General features: G+C 37.3%; 1 protein-coding gene and 1 pseudogene across 1 annotated transcript in view; one reads left to right on the plus strand and one right to left on the minus strand.

Moving 5' to 3' along the window:
* Positions 1-19,628, plus strand: part of PHLPP1 (PH domain and leucine rich repeat protein phosphatase 1) — a 208,016-nt gene that overhangs the window by 90,040 nt on the left and 98,348 nt on the right. The window contains exon 2 of the mRNA XM_041739968.1: positions 13,864-14,060. Coding sequence (XP_041595902.1) covers positions 13,864-14,060 — 197 coding nt within the window. The remainder of the gene's footprint in view (positions 1-13,863; positions 14,061-19,628) is intronic.
* LOC121482126 lies at positions 8,049-8,772 on the minus strand (annotated as a pseudogene).

The raw sequence follows: 19,628 nt of genomic DNA on the forward strand, positions 1-19,628 counted from the left end.
GAATCCCATTTTTTGCCTTTTCTTAACTGGAATGGTAAAGTTGACAGAAATCTCCACCATTTTCACTACAGTTTTTGAAAATTTTCTTTCTTTTTATTGAATAACTTATGTGAACTAATAACTAATGTTACTGTATTTCCTCTTCCTACTTCTCATATACTGTGACAATTTGAAAAGATGAATAAGACATGGCTGCTGCCTTCGGAGTTTAGAGTCATAGAACTTGAGGGTAGAGAGGGGAAAGTGGGAGAAAGGTTAGGGTAAAGATATAAATATAGTGGTATGGAATACTTGTGCCCCTGGGAAGTGGGGATCAAGGAAGACTTTGCAGAGGAATCATCATTTGAATTGCAAGTTGAAAGATAGGTAGGATCTTACCTGATATAGAGGATAGTAACCACTGGAGAGTTGCTTCATAACACAAAGCTTCCTCCTCCTTTTCACTCTCCCTCATTTCTTTCTCTTTCCTTTCTGTTTCCCCCTCCTTCCCCTCTAAAAAAGGTATATTCACTTGCCAGACACATTTATGAGTTTCCCATGCCTACTATTATTAGGTGGTACAGGCTCCCAAACATGTCCATGTCGTTCCTAATCCCCATAATTTGTGAATGTTACTTTATTTGGAAAAAGAGTCTTTGCTGATGTGATGTAACTAAGGATCTTGAGATGGGATAATTATCCTCAATTATCCAGGAGGGCCCTAAAGCCAATCACAAGTATTTTTTATAAGAGAGAGCAGAGGGAGACTTGAGTCACACATAGAGAAGACAGTAAAGTTGTAGATGGATTGGAGTGATGTGGCTACAAGCGACGGAATGCTGACAGCTCCAGAAGCTGGAAGAGGCAAGGAGCAAATTCTCCTCTAGAACCTCTGAGGGCATACAGCTCTGCTGACACCTGTTTTCTGGGGCTACTATAAGAAATTATTACAGACTGACTTAAAATGACAAATTTATTTTGCAGTTCTAGAGGCTAGATAAAAGTGCTTCCTCTGAAGGCTCAAGAGGAGGACACTTCCTTGTCTTTTCTAGCTTCTGGTGGTTGTTGGCAATCCTTGGTGTGCTTTAACTTTGCAACTGTCACTCCAGTCTCTACCTCCATTATCACATGCCCATTTTGCCTTCATATGACCGTGTCCCAATTTTCCTCTTAAAACGACACTAGTCTTTGGATTAGAGCTACCCTAATCCAACATGACCTTATCTTAAATTGATTGCATCTGCAAAGACCTTATTTCCATATAAGGCAGCATTCACAGGTATTGGGGATTAGGACTTGAACATATCTTTTTTGGGAAATGCATTTCAACTCACAACAGGGGTTGTGGATGGCTGCCACAGTGACTTAAGAGAATGGAAACAAAGGAACTAATTGAGAATTTGTTCAGTCAGCAAAAGGTGAAAGCTATTGGATTTGGAATATGTTTGGGGAATAGAGCTGATAAGAATAGAAGATAATGAGGAGGACAGGAAAATTGAGAATGATTTTTCTACTTTTACACAGATACAGTTGCTAGTCCAAGATAGAATGATATATAGTGATGACCTTGAATACATTTGATTACAGATTTTATTGGCATTTTTTAGCACATCTTACAACTAATTGATTGTTGAGTATGCTTTTTTTGGTGAGTTTTTTTTTACCCTGGATGTTGGTATTTTCTCAGTAAGTTCTTTCTGTTCAGTGTTTTATAACTAATGTGCACATTATTTGTACATGTGTTGGCATTTTAGTTCACTATCTGGTTGGTTTATATAATTAATGGATGCTAGCGTCATTTGGAGTTGTTATGTACCAAAAGTATGTAAAATTGTGGGAAAAAAATACATAAGATTTTAATAGTCTGCAGGTTTAAATCTTCATGGTTTTTAAGTCTTCTTCTAGTGCTAAGAGCTTCTCTTGAAGACAGTTAAATAAACAATGAGGTTTGTTTAACTACGAAAGAAGGTTGTTTGACGTTGAGGGAAATGAAGTGCTGGTATTGGCACAGTCTACTGATGTGCCAATTACTGGTCTTTAGCCAAGCTATTGCCCTACTACAGACAAAAATCGTGGAATGCTTCATGTATCTTTTCTAGTTTGAATTTCCAGATACTGTGCTTAAAGACATGATACTTTTGTTTGCCTGGGCATTTGCCTTTAACATTTTTTTAAAGGTCAAAATGCGATGTTGTACCTAGCAATCTTTTTAGAGCTCAGCTAGCACAAATTGCTTGATCTTAGGTGATACTTAATGATTAAGTAAGTTTTATTGTAAACTTAGTAATATATTCGCTATGTTATAGAGAGAATACACTATAGCAATACTGAATAAAGGCGGTAGTATAAATATGTAATTCTCAAATTTTGAAAAAAGAACCGTAAAACCAAAGAAAAATAGACTTGATTAGATCAGAGATCAGTAATGTAGTAGGTGTCCTCCCAAAATTCATGTCCATGCAGTGCCTCAGAATGTGACGTTAGTATTTTTGCTTATTTATAATAAGTTAAGATGAGGTCATATTGGATTAAAGTTGGCCCTAAATCCAAGGACTGGTGTCCTTATAAGAAGAGAAGAGGGTATACAGAGCTACACACAAAGAAGGTGATGGGAAGATGGAGGCAAAGATTGAGATTATGTGGCCACAAGGCAGAGAATGTCAAAGGATTATCTGTAACCACCAGAAGCGAGGAGAGAGGCATGGGACAGCCTCGCCTTAGAGCCTTCAGAAGGAGACAACCCCACAGACACCTTGATATAAGACTTCTAGACTCCACGACTTTCTGTTGTTTTAAGCTACTCAATTTGTGGTAGTTTGTTGTGGCAGACTTAGGCATGTAGGTCCATGACTAATACAGATAGTTTAGGATTCCAAGAGTAACTTTCGATGAAAGATGGATTGTTGCAACTTTCAGAGCCACTATAGCTGATATTCAAGTTGCTGCTCACAGTCCCTCTTCTGGAGAATTGACTGCTGTTATGGATGGTATCTGTAAGAAGTGTGCTAGCATCATTTACCTCTGCCCCTCCCTTGTGACAGATAGCACAGTCGATCACAGCCCTTTTCCCCTTGTGTGTCGTAAGAAGGGTGGGAGGCTTTGCACCCTACTTACGCATATTGGTGTTCCTAGTTTTAGAAGTTTGCTCATGCAATATGATAACAATTTATTTCAGTTCTAGTTAGGGTGAAATTTTGACTTGAATATAACTGTGCTAGAGAAGTTTTAGCTACTGCACCAACCAATCATACTGATTTTATACTTTAACATGATACAGATTTCTTTTGTTCTCATGATCAAGTCCATTGCTGATGTTTCTGGTCAGGTAGCTCCATTCCAAGTGACTCAGGAACCTGAGCTCCTTCCATCTTGTGGCTCACCAGCCCCTTGAGCATCCTGAGCATTCCTCTAGACCATCTTCATCCAGCTGGTCAGTGGGTGAGGAGCCTGTGGAAGAGGATGTATGGCATAGGCAGATCTAGAAGTGGTTTATGTATTTCTGCCCACATTTTCTTGGCCAGAACTAGTTGCAAGACTTCAGCAGAATTCCAGGAGAGGATGACAAATGCAGTTACTATGTGCATCCAGGAAGATGAAATGGGATTGTTGAACATCCAGCCAGGCTCTACCAAAATAGCATATGTAATATGTGCCATTACTGTATACAAAAGTGTGTTTTGGTATATTCATATTTTAAAAATCATTTTAATATATTTTCTAGCCATAAAGCTTTTATTTTATTATTTTGGATGTTGGATTTAGATTTTCCAGTCACTCTTCTAAAAATGACTATTCCTGTTGAGGAATAATGACTTATAGAGCCTCCCCTTTATCCTCCTTTCTGATTGTTCTTGCTCTGATCTCTGTTACTCATCTTTGGGTTATATCTACAGTCTTTATATTTGTATCTGTTTATTATCATACTCCTCATATACTTTATGATGGAAATAAGGACAGACTTATTTTGTCAAACTATATATATACATACTGTAATTTAGTTGAATGACTTTAATCTGCCCATTGATATAACAACCTTCTTTTTTTTAATTTTTTTTTTTTCAATTTTATTTATTTACTCATGAGAGACACAGAGACAGAGAGACAGAGGCAGAGACACAGGCAGAGGGAGGAGCAGGCTCCATGCAGGGAGCCCGACATGGGACTTGATCCCAGGTCTCCAGGATCACACCCTGGGCTGAAGGCAGCGCTAAACCCCTGAGCCACCTGGGCTTCCCCCTTTTTTTTTTTTTTACTTAAAATAAGATTCCCTTTATGTTTCTAGAAAAGAAGTTTGAAATATTTGGCTGATAATTCTAGATGAATGTTTTCCTTTGTAATATAAACTAAAAATTGTTAGAAGCTTAGAAAGTTTGTTTTGAGCCATGTATTTTTTTTCTTCTGTCTCTTCTTCAAATACCCAGCTATAGACTTCATAGTTTTTGTAATTTGAGCTGTGTATGTTGAGAAGTGCTTGTTTCCTTTAGCCTAAACATGGGAGTGTATTCACTGACAAAGCAGGTACTCATTAGCCTGTTCCAGATATTGTGCTAGGTTTTGGACCTGCACATCGGAAAGGGCCACAGCTGGTAGGTTGTGTATTTGGCCTACTCTCTGGCATTTACAAGCCACAGAATGGGGTTCATTGGAGGAACTCTAAGGCCCAGGCAGCCTGGAGTTCTGGGGTTCTAGAACCCTCCGAAGACCAAAAAAAGACTTGTGAATAAATGATTTGGTCATCAAAGAATTAAATCAGTACCCTAGATCTGAAAGATTTATTAAATATGCTTATATGATAACAAGCACTGTAAAATCCATGACAGTCAATTACAACTATTTTTTCATTGTGGTTTGGAAGTGTTTTTATCCATTGCTGAGTGTTTTGTTACTCTTTGTAGTTACAACCAGTTAGTGATTTATGGCAAAGTTACCTCTCCCTCTGACTTTTCCATTTGGTAAAAAGCTGTTCTTTTGGGCTTTGTGGGGGGCGGGGAGGGGCAGGTGGGAACAGAGAGGAAAAACAGTATAGAGTGCTGGATAAAATCAGAATGCTGTGTACGTGTACAAGTGCAAAAGTTTTCACCAGAAAAATTATAGGCCATTTTTTCCCTTCCCTTGCTTTTTTAGCCTATTTTCTTTTAATCATTCTTTAAAAAGTGGAGGCTTAAAAAAAATTAAAAAAAAAAAAAAAAAAAAAGTGGAGGCTTCCCATGTCTTATTCAAACACATCTACTGAAAAAAAAAAAAAAACCACATCTACTGGTATCAGCAATCTGACACCTATTTCCAAATAGATAATGGATGTGGGTTCATTTTTTTGAATAACATAGCTTAGTGTGCTGTGTTTTTGTTTTTTTCACATGTTCTTAGGATGTCTGCAAAGGTCACTCATTTCTTTAGGAAAAATATTTAGTAGTGGAAGCATGCTTATTCTTACTCATTTTGCTTATTTTGCTCATTTATAGCTAATTTAAAGTTGCTACCTAGAAAGAACTGGCAATATTAAAGAGAGATTGGGAGTCACAAAAAAAAAAAATACCTTGTACTTTGATTCGGCAGTTCATACAATGAAAATTTGGAAATAATAGTCAATAATGAAATGAGTAAACAAATGATTATTTATGGAGTATCTTGCAAATCTTTAAAATAGAATGACTGACAATTTGGAAAAGTCTATATGATACAATTTGAAGAGGCTAAAGCAGGATATAAGATAATGTGTATGTTATGATTACAAGAATATAAATGATTTGCAAATAAATTGAAAAAAATTCAAACTGTAATGCTACTAAGAAAGTAGGATTGTGTTTATTTATGTATTTTTACTACCCTTCTAAACTTTTGATTATTGGGCTGTATTTAAAATAGTAAAAGAATATAAGTGAGAGCTTTGTACATTTTGTGTTTTATTCTGAGAAGGTTTAAAATAAAGCTCTTCAAGTTTCCCATAGTTACCTATAGGTAAATCATGTAAATGGACTAATTTAGGGGAGGTTTTTGTAATTGTTTTCTTTGAGATTCCTAGTAAACTGAGGGATGGTCATCTATTTAGAGTGAATGAGTTTCTGACATTTCTGAGGTGACATTGGTAGAAGATAGTTTTTCAGGTCATCTTTAGAATATCTGAATCTAGATGAACTTCCTTTAGAAGATCTGAATCTAGATTAATGTAGAGAAAAAAGGTAACTAATGCAGTAGAGAGGGATTAGGAGTTTTGCTCTTGGAATCTGTTTCTGTTACAAAATTTAAACCTTTCGGTGTGCGTTATAAAGTGGAGCATAAACTTGAACCCCACCTTCCAGAGAAAACTGTGGATAAACATTTTGAATCATGTGGCATTTTAATGGGATTGTGTGGACGTTGCTCTTTGTAACATTGTCAAGTCATCTTGGCTAAAGTCTGTTCTTCACAACAAAGGGACTGAAATGTATCTGGTCTCTTTTACTAATAGGAGAGAGGAGTGATGTGGATTATCCAGAAATCATTCATGCTTGATTTTAGAATTTTTATTTTAGCATTTATTTATGAATGTGTGCGTGCCTCATTGGAACTTTGTAACCCTCCGTTTAATAAAAGCATCCCTCAGTGAGTGAAGACTTGACTCAGCAGGAGCTCTGGTGCTGTCTCGCCTCATCATCCTGATTTCCACGCCCACAGCGGTATGCATCACCTCTGACACAAGTCACAATTTTTATCTAAAGGAGGTAGTGAGTGTGTTTATTCTTTTGAGACCACTTATGGGTATACTGGACCTTAGACATTCTCAGATTTAAGATTTAGTCATCCCAAGGCCTCCCGCGCTTCATGATAAATAGTCATTTGTAATTTTTCTGAGGCCTGCATTTGAATCAGACATACCAGGAGGCCTGTTGCCCTAATTCATGGTTTTGAGAAGTTCATCTGTTTCTCCTCACTCATGGTGTTTTATGCTTTAATGCTTATGACATTATGACATTATCCTTTGTGGAGAAGTATGACAAAAATAAAGCCAGCTGGAAAAGCAGGTGATGAGAATTTTTCTTCAGTCTACCAAAGTGATGGTTTTTAGCCAGAAAATAGAAGTTGTAGGTAATTTAAGAGTGTTAAATGTGGCAGAAGCTTGACAAACCTATGGACCTGAACAAGTCAACCGTGCACGGTAATGGAAATGACAATAAAAAGTTAGTGAAACTGTTACAGTGATTTTTTTTTCTAGCCAAGGAAACAATTGCTCATCCAATGAAAAAGAAAAACTCAGGACACTGTTGAAAGGCTCTTAAGGTATGCTCTGGTTATGCACCGGGAGACGAGACTGCCATTTCTGGGAAGTAACAGATGGTGAAGACATTGAACTGACAGGTGAAAGTTGATTTGATGAAATTTCTCAAATGCATTTTCTTTGCCAAATGTGAAGTTAATAAGGGGAGGCCACACCTGCCAGCCATGTATTGCTCCTGGACCTGAGCTGAAGGAACTCATAAAGCAGGGAAGGGTTATGGTCTCTGCAAATGCAAGATTGTAATGAAACCCCCCTTTGAAGAAAATACCTTCTCTGAGTATAGATCCCAAAAAGAGATGTGACCCTTGGGTATTCAGACAACTAAGGGGTAATTCTGATGATGGAATGGAGGGAATTCTAAAGATGCCTGAGAGATGAGACAAGTTTCTTGTGAGGACAAGAGATGAGGAAAGGAAGGAGAGCTGAGGGTCTGAAGGCAGCATTTTCTTCTTATAGTTCATTCCTAGTTGCCTTTCTTATCCTTTCCCCAGCTTTGATGCATTTGCTTCTTTGGTTAAGGTTTATCAACCAAAGACTGATGATCACTAGGTTGAAAAGACAGTGTTAACCTAAGGCTGTAGCTCAGTGAGTCTCAAACGGTGGTTCTCAGACCTGCAGCATCAGCAGAATGGGTAGCCCTCACAGAATTACTGAATTGAAAACTCTGGATAGTGGAACCCTGCAGTCTGTCTTGAGAAAGCCTTCCAGGTGATTTTGGTGCAGGCTAGTTAGAAGCCCTCTGCTGTAATTTGTCTTCATTCAGCATTTCCTTGCAGCATTTTATTTATTTATTTTTTTCCTAGGCAAAGAACTGTATTAACCTTGTTTCAAACTTTATTCCCAGGCTTCTTCAGCTTAATTAGCTGCAAAGAATGAATTGTGTATAAGCAAAAACTGAAAAGAGCTGCAGTGTCCAAGGGGCTGGGGCTTAAAAATATTAGAGATCTAGATTTTATCAGATCCATGAACAAAATTTTAAAAAGCAGTCATAATATAAAATAGCAGCTCCCAGTAACTTCTTCAAGTTTTATCTTCTTCAGAAGTTGACTCAATTCAGTTTGCTTCATTCTTGGAAGCTTCATCAAAATTCTCCACAAGATCTGGTACTTCGTCGTCGTCATCATCATCCTCCTCTCCGGCTTTTCCATCCACAGACTGTTTGGGCAGAGCTTCAGCCAGTCTTCTTAAACTAGTCAGACTGTCTGCACCAAGCTGGTTTAAGATACTGGGTAGCATTTCTGTCAGCAGCTTTGTCTCCGCATGGCCTGTAACGGTGAAAGTGTTTGCTGCCAGCGATGCCTGAACTTTAGGGTTGTTAAGGTGGATCACTGTTCCTTGGTTTGTGAACATATTCACTTTTTCAATATCAGAGATATTGTTTACCCCTAACTTCTTTAAGGGGAAATGAAGTTTTTTATCATCTGCTGTAGCTGTTCCATGAACCACCTTCTTCTTTCGGCGAGAAGTTCCTTTCCCACCAATGCCACTTGTGTTTGCAGTTTGGCAAGTTTCTCCTGGTTCATGATAGTTTCTTTCATCTTGTTGGAGCAGAAATAGGACCACGTGGGGGAATAGGGTTGGTGCTCAAGGGGTCTCGGGTGGACCAGGTGAGATTAGGTGCACACACGTGGGAACGCAAGATGACAGCTCCTTTCAGTATTTTATTATACTTATATATTACATACAGTGTGCAGTCATGGTAATCATTATTTTGACTTCTCGAATTTTTTAGATTCATGGCTAATTTTATTACAGTTTATATTAGAGTTTGCTTTGGTGGAGTTTTAAAAAATTATTTTGGCTCTGTGTTTATAGAATCTATAATATGAAGGGCTAGCTCACATTTTCCAAGTACTGTTTTAATTAATATTTTAAGGGAAATTATAAGCTCTAAGGGGATTCAAGAATTTAGAGATTAGAGAAAGGTTCAAGTCATGAGATTTCTCTGCAATAAGGGTCTACAGTAATTTTGGGGATACAGATAAACCTAATCAAACTGAGTATCTGTCAGTAAGAAGCAAGATTTACTGGGCAGTTGACTTTATATATTTTGATCTGATACATAAATTAACCCTCCTCAAATCTATTTAGCAGCTGGTTGTCATTTCCATTAGCTAAAAGCAGCTAGTCTTAAATCTGTTTCAAAGCCCCTGCCAGCATGTCTTGCTGAGCTTGTTTAGGCTTTCAGCTGTGAGACAGAATTCCCAGGTGCCACTTCAGCGCTCAGGTCTCTAGACCTTGTTATGGGTTGTTTAAATCCTTCGCCGGCTCTTGAAATGACCCTAGGCAAGTAATTTAATTCAGTCTTTCTGTCACTGAAAGTAGTCAAGAAGGATTTAAGGATTTATATGCAATAAGAAACATGCTTTAGAGTTTTATCAGTCAGAGCTCTAAAGGTAGAGGAGGTGAGGTGAGGGTTCAGTGTTTGCACTCATTTCTGACCATTTTCAGCTCCAGGGACATGGTCAGTTCTTCCATTAACTTTCGTACAGCGATCAGACTTTCTTAGTTTTTGGTGCCATATCATGATGAGTACTTTCATTCTCTAAAGTTCTGGAAATTATGATTGCTTAATATACTATTCTTATTCTTGTTTTTTACTATTTCTGGTTATAGTAGACCCTCATTAGTTTATACAACGGTTTGTAAATTTGTAGGTGATTTTAGGGAAATGTGGGTTATTTAAGTAATACTATGTTCAGGTAATAGAATTAAGTGAAACCAACTTTATAACGTTGTATTAGTCATTGTCCTGAAATTTAATGGCTTAAAATACCACACATTTATTATCCCCTAATTTCTCTGAATCAGGAGTTCAGGAGTGAGTGGCTTAGCTGCCGAGTACTTCTGGCTCAAGTGTCATGAGCTGTGCAGTCGGTAATGTCTTGGGGGCACTGGCTTGAATGGGGCTAGAGGATCTGCTTCCAATATGGTTCAGTCACGTGGCTGCCGAAAAGAGACCTCAGCCCCTCACCGACTGTTGGCAGGAAATTTCAGTGCCTCACCTTGTTGGCCTTTTCATAGGGTTTCCAGAGTGTCCTTGTGACATGGCAGCTGGTTTCCCCAGAGGCACTGATCCTAGAGAGAGCAAGGAGGAAGCACAATGCCCTTTACAACCTGGTTTCAGAAGTTGATTGACTTCTGCCACATTCTGTTTGTTAGAAGAGAGTCACTTAGTCACGTGCAAGAGGAGTGGAATTACTCTCTGTTGAGGGAAGAATTGTAAAGAATTTTATGGACATATTTTTAAACTTCTACAGTGATAGGCACGGTTATATATTTAGCAAAGGCATGATTGGCAACAACCAAATTTGTACTTATTTCTTTCTTGTTTCAGTGCTTTTGTAGTTATAACAGGTGTTTCTGCTACTTTATATATATTCCTGAAAATTCTCATGTTCTCCAAAATTGTAAATTAAAAAAATAAAAAGGTTTATGGGAAAATGCAGCTGGAAGGGGGTAGGACTATAAGTCCATGCATCTTTATAACCAAAATACTAACAAAAATAATGATGGGGCCTCAGGAGATCACCCATAGGGCCCACTCGGGTATCCTAGTGTGCTTGGAAGTTGAACTGCCTTAAGGAATATTAAAACTGCACAATAACAGAACAATAGAAATGCTGGCTTGTGGGAACCAAGACAGCATATTTGCTGTGGGTTTATTTCTTTGCTATTGAAAGTTCTAATTCTAGAGTAAATCTTTTTGAATCAACACAATATGCATGTTAAAATGACACCATTCCCCTATTTACAATCCTATGAGCTAATTGGTATTAATGAATCACAATATTGTAGGAGAGCAGACTGTAGTTTCTCTTAAATAAATAAATACTTCTCTTCTAATCATTTATTTAGTAAAATTCCCTACCAATAGATAAAGACTGAAGGAGACTTCAGTCACTCTGCTGTGATCAACTTGAAATCCTTGCTTTTGCTGTCTGTTTTTCCTCTTGGATCCTGTAAGAAATGCCTTAAGCCTGTAGGGGATTAGAGTAACATTTCTAAAATAAAAGTTTAAACAACTGATCCAACTTTGAACTGGAAGGCATTGGTTACTTGGTGTTGTTAATATTTATTAGAGCATAGGACAATTAGAATTCCTTTGAATTGAGAAGTTTGAGAACTGGCAGGAAGAGATAAAATATTCCTTATGTCATAGAATAAGGAAGTCTGACACAAAGGAGGCATCTGGGTGATTGCCCAGGTATATAGTACTTATTCTTCTCCATTTTCCCCAGAGCCCTGTTTGAACACGGCAAGTCTTGAGGACGTGTCTGATCTGGAACACCCAGGCAGAGAGCCGACCACAAGGACATTGAAATTCACTCAGAATAAGACAAGAAGGGGTTTGATTCAAACTGGGATGTTTAGGGCTTTCCAAGGACAGACTGATCTTATCATTAGGCCCTTTGGGAGATTTTCTAACGAGAGAATAAAAAACCTGTCTCTGTTGATGTCTCCATACTCCCCTAGACGTATATCCCTTCTGGGACATGTAGTCCCCTCTATCAGAACATGATTTGTTCTGGGGCTTTCTCTAGCATTTTTGTAGAGTTGGGGATTTGCATGGCTGTCTTTATGTACCACTGTTGTAGATCTACTTACCCACAGATATACATAAATGTGACAGGTTAACAAGTGTCCTTGAAGCCACTCAGGTGTGGCTAAATAAAATGTCTCCTCCTTAACCTGTATGTAAAAGTGTGTGTGTGTGTGTGTGTGTGTGTGTGTGTGTGCACGCGCGCGCGCGCACATGCATATTTAGATCAGATTCCTCATTACAGTATATTAGTTTTTTACATTCATGGAAATTGAATATTAGAACTCCCATAGTCTTGCACTTACCTGCTTCCCTACAGGAAGAGTCTGTCATGTAGAAAGGAGTCTGTCATGTAGAAAGGAAGCCTGGGAGTCTGAGCATTTTTCTCTCCAGGTGTAAATGAACTTATACAGAAGGGGACAAGCAAATGACTGTGGCCTGATCCCTTACTGGTAGACTTTGGCAAATCGTGTCTGACCTGAAGTCTCCTGAGCTTCCTACCTCTATGTGGGGCATTAGCATCTGGTAACTGAACAACTCAGTGGAGTTCTCAGCCCCCTTGAGAGTGTTAGCTCTGTGTAGTTGTTTGCTGGGCACCAAGTTCAAATAGCTGAACCACTGTTACACTTCATTCTGGCCCAGCCCCAGCAAAATTATGTAGTGTGCAGTATCTATTTTATAACACATTTGATATGCTGGGAGAAAGAGGAAGTGAAATTCAAACCTGCTTGGTTTTGTTATTTCTGCCCAAAGGTATGTACTGGGAGGGTTCCAACTCTCTGGATCTGAGATCTATTTCTGGTGCTCCTGCACTTCCTGTTTCCTTCTCTAGTAGGTATTAGACATCTACCAAAACTACTTGGTATTTATGTGAATTTTTAATATTGATAAGAATATATTTACCTTGGGGACACCTGGGTGGCTCAGTTGTTTAGCATCTGCCTTCAGCTCAGGGCATGATCCCAGTCTGGGGATCGAGTCCCGAATCAGGCTCCCTATGAGGAGCCTGCTTCTCCCTATGTCTGTGTCTCTGCCTCTCTCTCTGTGTGTCTCATGAATAAATATATAAAATCTTTAAAAAAAAAGAAGAATATATTTCCCTTGAATATGTTTCTTCTGCTAGCCTTTGGCAACTAGGCAAATTTCCAAATAAATATAACCCTTCTGGCTTAGGTCCTACTTAAGGACACATGTCTCTCATTAGTCTATTTCTGAGCATGGGTTTCAGGACTCTTTGCTATTATACATCCAGTATCTACAACTGGGAATGTTTTTCCCCTTGTTTATAATGTTGTCATACATTAATCACAGCAGTTCTCCTGTCCATTTGATAGGACTTGTCTCAGTGTCAGTTTGCCAAATTCATTTCCATCTTGGACACGAAGATTCTTAAGATCTTTCCCAGAGCCATCTTTGTCTTTGATGCCTCTCTCTCATTGTTCCCTCCATGAGTCAAAAGCACCACCACATACCATCCTTCATAGATTGGTGTTAAATCTATCTTGTTAGAGAGTAGTATTTTCTTATTAAGAAAGTTATATATTAAAAAAAGAGAAGTTAAATATTTTTTGTCTTCTTAATAGATAGAACACTTAAGTGTTCATTAAGTGACTGTAGGAGGAAAATATATCAGCATTTAATTCCATTAAAACTGATTAGTTTCATTAAATGCTGGATCTTGAATGTTATTTTCCTGTCTTGGTCTGTAATATTTTCTTCCTAATGTACTTAAATAAACACTAGCTATTTATAAAAATCTTGAAGTCATCCCCTTTTTTAAATGTAGGAAAAAAATGTGAAGATATAGAAGGAAATAAAACGGGTTATAACAGAGGACTTAAAATGGTCTTTTCTGAGGGTTTTAAGGAAAAAGCTTTTCTTTATCTAAAATTAAAGTGCGCCTGTGGAGTAGATGTGGTAGTTTTTAACCATAATTGTATGACTGCAGATTTCAGAGTCCTTCAATTATAAATTAGATTGTTGCCCAATAATTATTCTCTGTTGCCTTGGTAGTTTATCCGGTATGCCAATGAGTTGAAAAAAGCCCAACTCTTTGGACTGAAATATTTGCTTGTGTTTGTTTCAGGAAAACCTCACAGCACCGGTGGCTCTGAACGGATTCAGCTCTCAGGAATGTATAATGTCCGTAAAGGCAAAATGCAGTTGCCAGTGAACCGATGGACCAGACGCCAAGTCATCCTGTGTGGGACCTGCCTAATAGTATCATCTGTGAAAGACAGCTTGACCGGAAAGATGCATGTTTTGCCACTAATTGGTGGAAAAGTAAGTTTAAAATGAAAAAAATACTAATAGGTTCCCTAGTGTCATTAAGCTTACTTTGAGCCATTTCTCTAATATGGGGCCCATGGTTTTCACTCATCTAAGATCTAATTCAGTTCCTCTTGTGCTCCACCATTGGGCATTGTTGGATGGTAGAGTTGTGGAAGATAATAATGCCATTGGCCCACGTGAGACCTCCATCGTTATCACTTTGTTAGTACATGCATCTTACTTATAGGCCTGAAAACAGAGCAACTAAAATTCTAGATTATATTTTAGGCTGTAGATGATGAATTATTCTTTATGAGTAGACATCTCTTGGTATCTTGAGTTTGTATTGTGTAGTATAGTATAATAATGATCCCTAAGTCCATGGCTTTAGGACCATTCAAACATGCTTACCAAAGGTTAGACTCTCTCTTTCTTGCATGAATCTTTGATCCAACTTCGGCATACCTGTCTCTTTTTGTATAGTAACCAGTGCAGTCAGCGGGTTTTTTTTGTTTGTTTTTCGTTTTTTGATTTTTTTTAGTCTTTATTTCTTAAATTCTTTTTAAAAAGATTTTATTTATTCATGAGAGACACAGAAAGAGAGAGAGGCAGAGACACAGGTAGAGGGAGAAGCATGCTCCATGCGGGGAGCCTGACACGAAACTCGATCCTGGGTCTCCAGGATCACACCCTGGGCTGAAGGCGGCGCTAAACCCCTGAGCCACCCAGGCTGCCCCTAGCGGGTTTTGTTTTGTTTTGTTTTTAAGATTTTATTTTTTTCTGAGAGAAGAGAGAGTATGATTGGTAGGGGCAGAGGGAGAAAGGGAGAGAGAAACAGATTCCCCACTGAGTGCAGAGCTCAAAGATGAGTTCAATCCCAGGATCCTGAGATCACGACCTAATAATCCCAAAGGCGGATGCTTAACCAACTGACCACCCCCCCAGTACCTCAAAGTTAGCATTTTTTAGTTTATCACTTTAGTTTAGTCAATCATAATCTTTGAACCTGAAATGTTAACTTGTTTCAGAGAAAAGCTGTAATATAGCTGGTGGATCTTTCCAACATTACTAGCTGGTTTGCTTTGGGCATAATTATTTTATTCCTATCATTTATAAAAGAGAAAGAACCAGATTGCTTGGGAAAATGTTACATTCTTTTTTTGCCAGATCGATTTATTAATACCCAAGTGTTGGTAGGAGTATCATTACCATATAATTATATGTTAGTATTTCCTGATTTTTAAATGATATGATAATCTCGTAATAAATGGGAAGGCGAATTTGAATGAAGAAAAGGGTTTTTGAAAATTGGGGGCATGTTAGGCAAATATTTTCTTTACCATTTTTCTTCCTGAATGGGCATTGGAAAGAAGACAGAAAGAACGTGGAGGATATAAATAGAGCGGGGGGGGGGGGGGGGGGGGGGAAGAAAGTCAACTTTTTGTTAAGGTGAACTTTTTAAAATTGGCACATGTTTGATCTGCTGGTTCCAGGGATTAGAAATGCATAAGGTAAAATCAGATGTGTGCAGTAGTAAATGGCTTTGTTATTCACCTGCTATATGGCAAATTCGTTCTTCATTTAAACTAGTCTTTCCTTATGTAAATACCCCATGTCAGATCCCCATCCATCCCTGTGCTATTATGCATTCTAATCCTAAGAAGACTAATACTTGATCATTTAAAAAAGATTTTGGCCAGGCTGACAGGTACGTTTAGATCTATTTCAGTCACCTCTTTTGAAACCATTACTTCCCTTTTGTCTGAGCATTGAAGAATTAGTGGTATCTTATTACTGAAGATTTTGTCCTCTGCATTGAATTCTGAAAAATTAGTTATCATTATTACTCCTGTAGGTCATCATTAAAAATGCATATTTAATGTTTGATGTCCTGTTAGGTCAACAGTCTGTTTCTTTCTTCTCTATGATGTTAGGCATTTGCTTAGGCAAATTTAATATAACTATTTATTAAATAACCTCTATGGGGAAGCCACTTTGCTTGGTGTCCCAGAAATACCTAGATGGGTAAGTCATCAACTCTGCCTTTGAATTGCTTATAATTTCCTATCCAGAGGTGAAGGATGGGCACAACAATATCTGCTCTAAGAGACATGCAGAAAAGTAGTGCAGGAGATGAGTGGAAGGAGAGATTACATTTTCTTATGGGGAATCAGGGAAGTTTGTGATGAAGGAAGTAGCAATCATAGTAGAACTTGAAGGGTGAAAAATCTCTTGACATATGAAGTAGATGGTCAGAAAGATTATTGTGCTCAGAGAAGCAGAGGCAGGAAAGCAATGGAATGTTCAGATAAGGTCAGAAGATCGAGTTATAATTAGCATTTTCATTCAGAGCTAGCAACTTGTCTTGTTTCCCAGGCCTATTATTGGATGGACTTCTACTATTGAATAAATTGAAATAGCTTCCTTTTCTCACAGACAAACGTTGTAAAACCTGTTTTGCACTACGCCTTTAAAAATAATTGAGTATGTTGAAAAACAGTCTTTTAAAACCTGTTTGACCAAGTTAGGGAAAAATAATTCAGTCTTTGCAATCTGAGTTTTCATTAATGTTTATTTGTTCCTTTTTTCATTCTGTTCACTGTTTCATTCTGTTAAAGGAAAAACTAAGAGTAAATGGAAGGTTTTGTTTTTGTTTTTTTAAATATAAATGAAGATACCTAGAAATGAAGTGTGAGATAGATTGACCATAACTGAGCAATACTTGTTGATAATCAAATCTGACACACCACTTAGAGCATGGTCCTTTAGGGTACATTTTCAAAAGTTAATTCCAAATATGAAATTAAATGAAGCACTCTTAAAATTTAATGTTGAGAAAAACTTATTTAATAGACAAGTTTCTATTCATTGTGCAACTATTATGTTATTTATCCTTTAGAATTTAACATAGATTTTTAAAAGTAATATTTTAATATTTTACTCAATAATTGCTAAATTATGATGCATAATAAATCAAATAACCCTTAAGTACTATTCAGTTTAGGAATCATAGCATTATCAGTACCAGTGTTTCTATCTGTGTTCTCTTTTATATCTGTCCCATTGCCCCCCCCAACCCCAAGGTCCTAAAATATATATTCATCATTTTCTTTTTTGAAATACGTTTAATCATGTAACTATGTTTTGCTTGTTTTTGATCCAATAAAAAAGGTATTGTGCTATGTGTGGGCTTCTGTGTTTGAATTTTTTCACTAAATATTATGTTGTTTCATAATAAGATTCTATGTTGCTTGCTGTATGTGGTTTTCATTTCTGTATAATGTTCTCAATGTTCTCTTCTGTAAATGTTTTAAATTCTCATAATTTCTTAAGTAATTTTCCTGTTGATGGACATTTGGGTTGCTTCTAGTTTTTTGTTATTATAAATAATGCTGCTGAAATAGTCTTACATTGATATGCCTCCTGGTATGCAAGTAGTTTTTCTAGGGCAGTAGTTCTCAACTAGAGTTACTGTGCCCAAAGGGGACATTTGGTAACATATGCAAGTGTTTTGATTGTGAAATTATTGAGCAGTCAACGTATCAGTTGATACAAGCTAAATTATGCTATAGTAACAAATCCTCCCAGATGTCAGTGACTTAACATAACTGCTTTTTTTCATTCCACTAATTGTTCACTGTGGATTGGTAGAGATTTCTTTTTTCACATAACTGTAAAGGGACCCAGTCTGATGGAGGCTCTGCTCTCTTAGAACATTTGGAACATGTACCCTACTTTTGGTGCTTAGGCAAGGGAAGACATAACAGGAGGATCATGAACTGGCTCTTGTATATTTGTATGCAGAAACTTCTGCTTATGTTCATTGGCCAGAATGAGTCACATGACTTCACCTTACTTGCAGAGTGTCTGGAAAATGTGGAAAGTAGATAGTATTTGGTTAATACCAATCTCTTTGGTGCAGGGGGAATCTATTGGCATTTATAGGGCAGGGACTCAAAGGATAAAATGTCATGCAAAGTATTAGACAGTACTGTACAATGTAGAGTGAACTGTTTAATTCAAAATCCTATAATAAATGACCTCCTTGAGAAATATTGCTCTTAGATACATAGTTAGGAGTGCATATAGGAGTGGGCTATAAGGCATATGCGCATGCTATAAGATGATATCAAATTGTTTTCCAAAGTTCACGCATGGTTTTACACTCACATCAGTGTACAGGTGTTCCTGTTTCTCTACATCTTCACCAAACTCTTTTGAGATATAATCAAAATATAAACTGCATATTTTGGTAGTAATTTGATAACAGTATAGATAGCTAAATACGCCCATTAAACCATCACCACAGTGAAGAAAAAAAATGATCATACCACCCCCAAGTTTCCTTGTGCTCCTTTGTATCCCTTTCCTCCCACACTTTTCCTCACTTTTCCCTATCCTCCAGAAATCACTGACCTGATTTCTTTTAATATTTATTAGTTTAAATGGCATTTTAAAAATGTATTTTCTCTTTAGAGTATAAAAATGTGGTTGATTTTTGAGTATTGATTTTTATATCTAGCCCCACCTTGCTGAATTTTCTTATTCTAATATAGTGTCTATAGATTGTTTGGCATTTTACTATGTAGCTAATCATGATATTCAAATAATGACAATTTTCTTCCTTCTTTAATATATTTAATACATTTTTGGTCTTAGTGTAATGGCCAGAACTCTGGTATGAATAGAATACTTGTCTTCTCAGTGATCTTAAAGAGAGTGATATATCATCATTAACACTGAAGTTTGCCTTAGATGTTTGATAAGTACCCTTTGTCAGCTTGAGTTGTTATTTGTGTTCTTAGTTTGCTAGGAGTTTTTATCATGAATGATGAATGAGTGATGAATGTTATGAAATACTTTTTCTGCAGCTGTGGCGATGATAATATGGTTTTCTTCTTTAACCTGTTAATGTGATTAAAGATTTTGTAGCTCCAGTAACGTTAAGCCATCTTGCCTTTTACTGAGGTAAATCCAATTTGTTCCTGATATGTAGGGTTTTTAAAAAAGATTTTATTTATTTATTTGACAAAGAGCGCTAGAGAGCACAGCAGGGGGAATGGCAGAGGGAGCAGGAGAAGCAGACTCCCCACTGAGCAGCGAGCCTGATGCCAGGCTCTCTCCCAGGACCTGGGATCATAACCTGAACCAAAGGCAGACACTTAACTGACTGAGCCACCGAGGCACCCTGACATCTAACTTTTAACTGCATTTTGGTTCTAGAACATCTAACTTTTAACTGCATTTTGGTTCTGATTCTGATCTTTTTGAAAATTTTTTACACTTGTTGACTTGTGATCATTTTTGCAAATGAAGCATAGGAGCTTGTGTAATGTCATGTTACTTTATTATCTGAACTTTTTCCCCTTAAGAAGAATTTACTGGGCAGTGGAAATTTGATTGGAGTGTATCATTGCCTCATGAGGACTTGAAAGTTCTCTTGGTAGAGTTTTATTTCATGTTAATTTCAATTTCATGTTAAATTTTTAAAAACTTATTTAACATGCTTAAAGACTTTTTTTTAAAAGATTGTAATTCAGAGTGATACAAAAGTCCCTTAAAGTAAAAAACTTACCTGGA

Source organism: Vulpes lagopus, chromosome 24 (assembly GCF_018345385.1).
Source record: "Vulpes lagopus strain Blue_001 chromosome 24, ASM1834538v1, whole genome shotgun sequence".
In the NCBI taxonomy this organism is placed as follows: Eukaryota; Metazoa; Chordata; class Mammalia; order Carnivora; family Canidae; genus Vulpes; species Vulpes lagopus.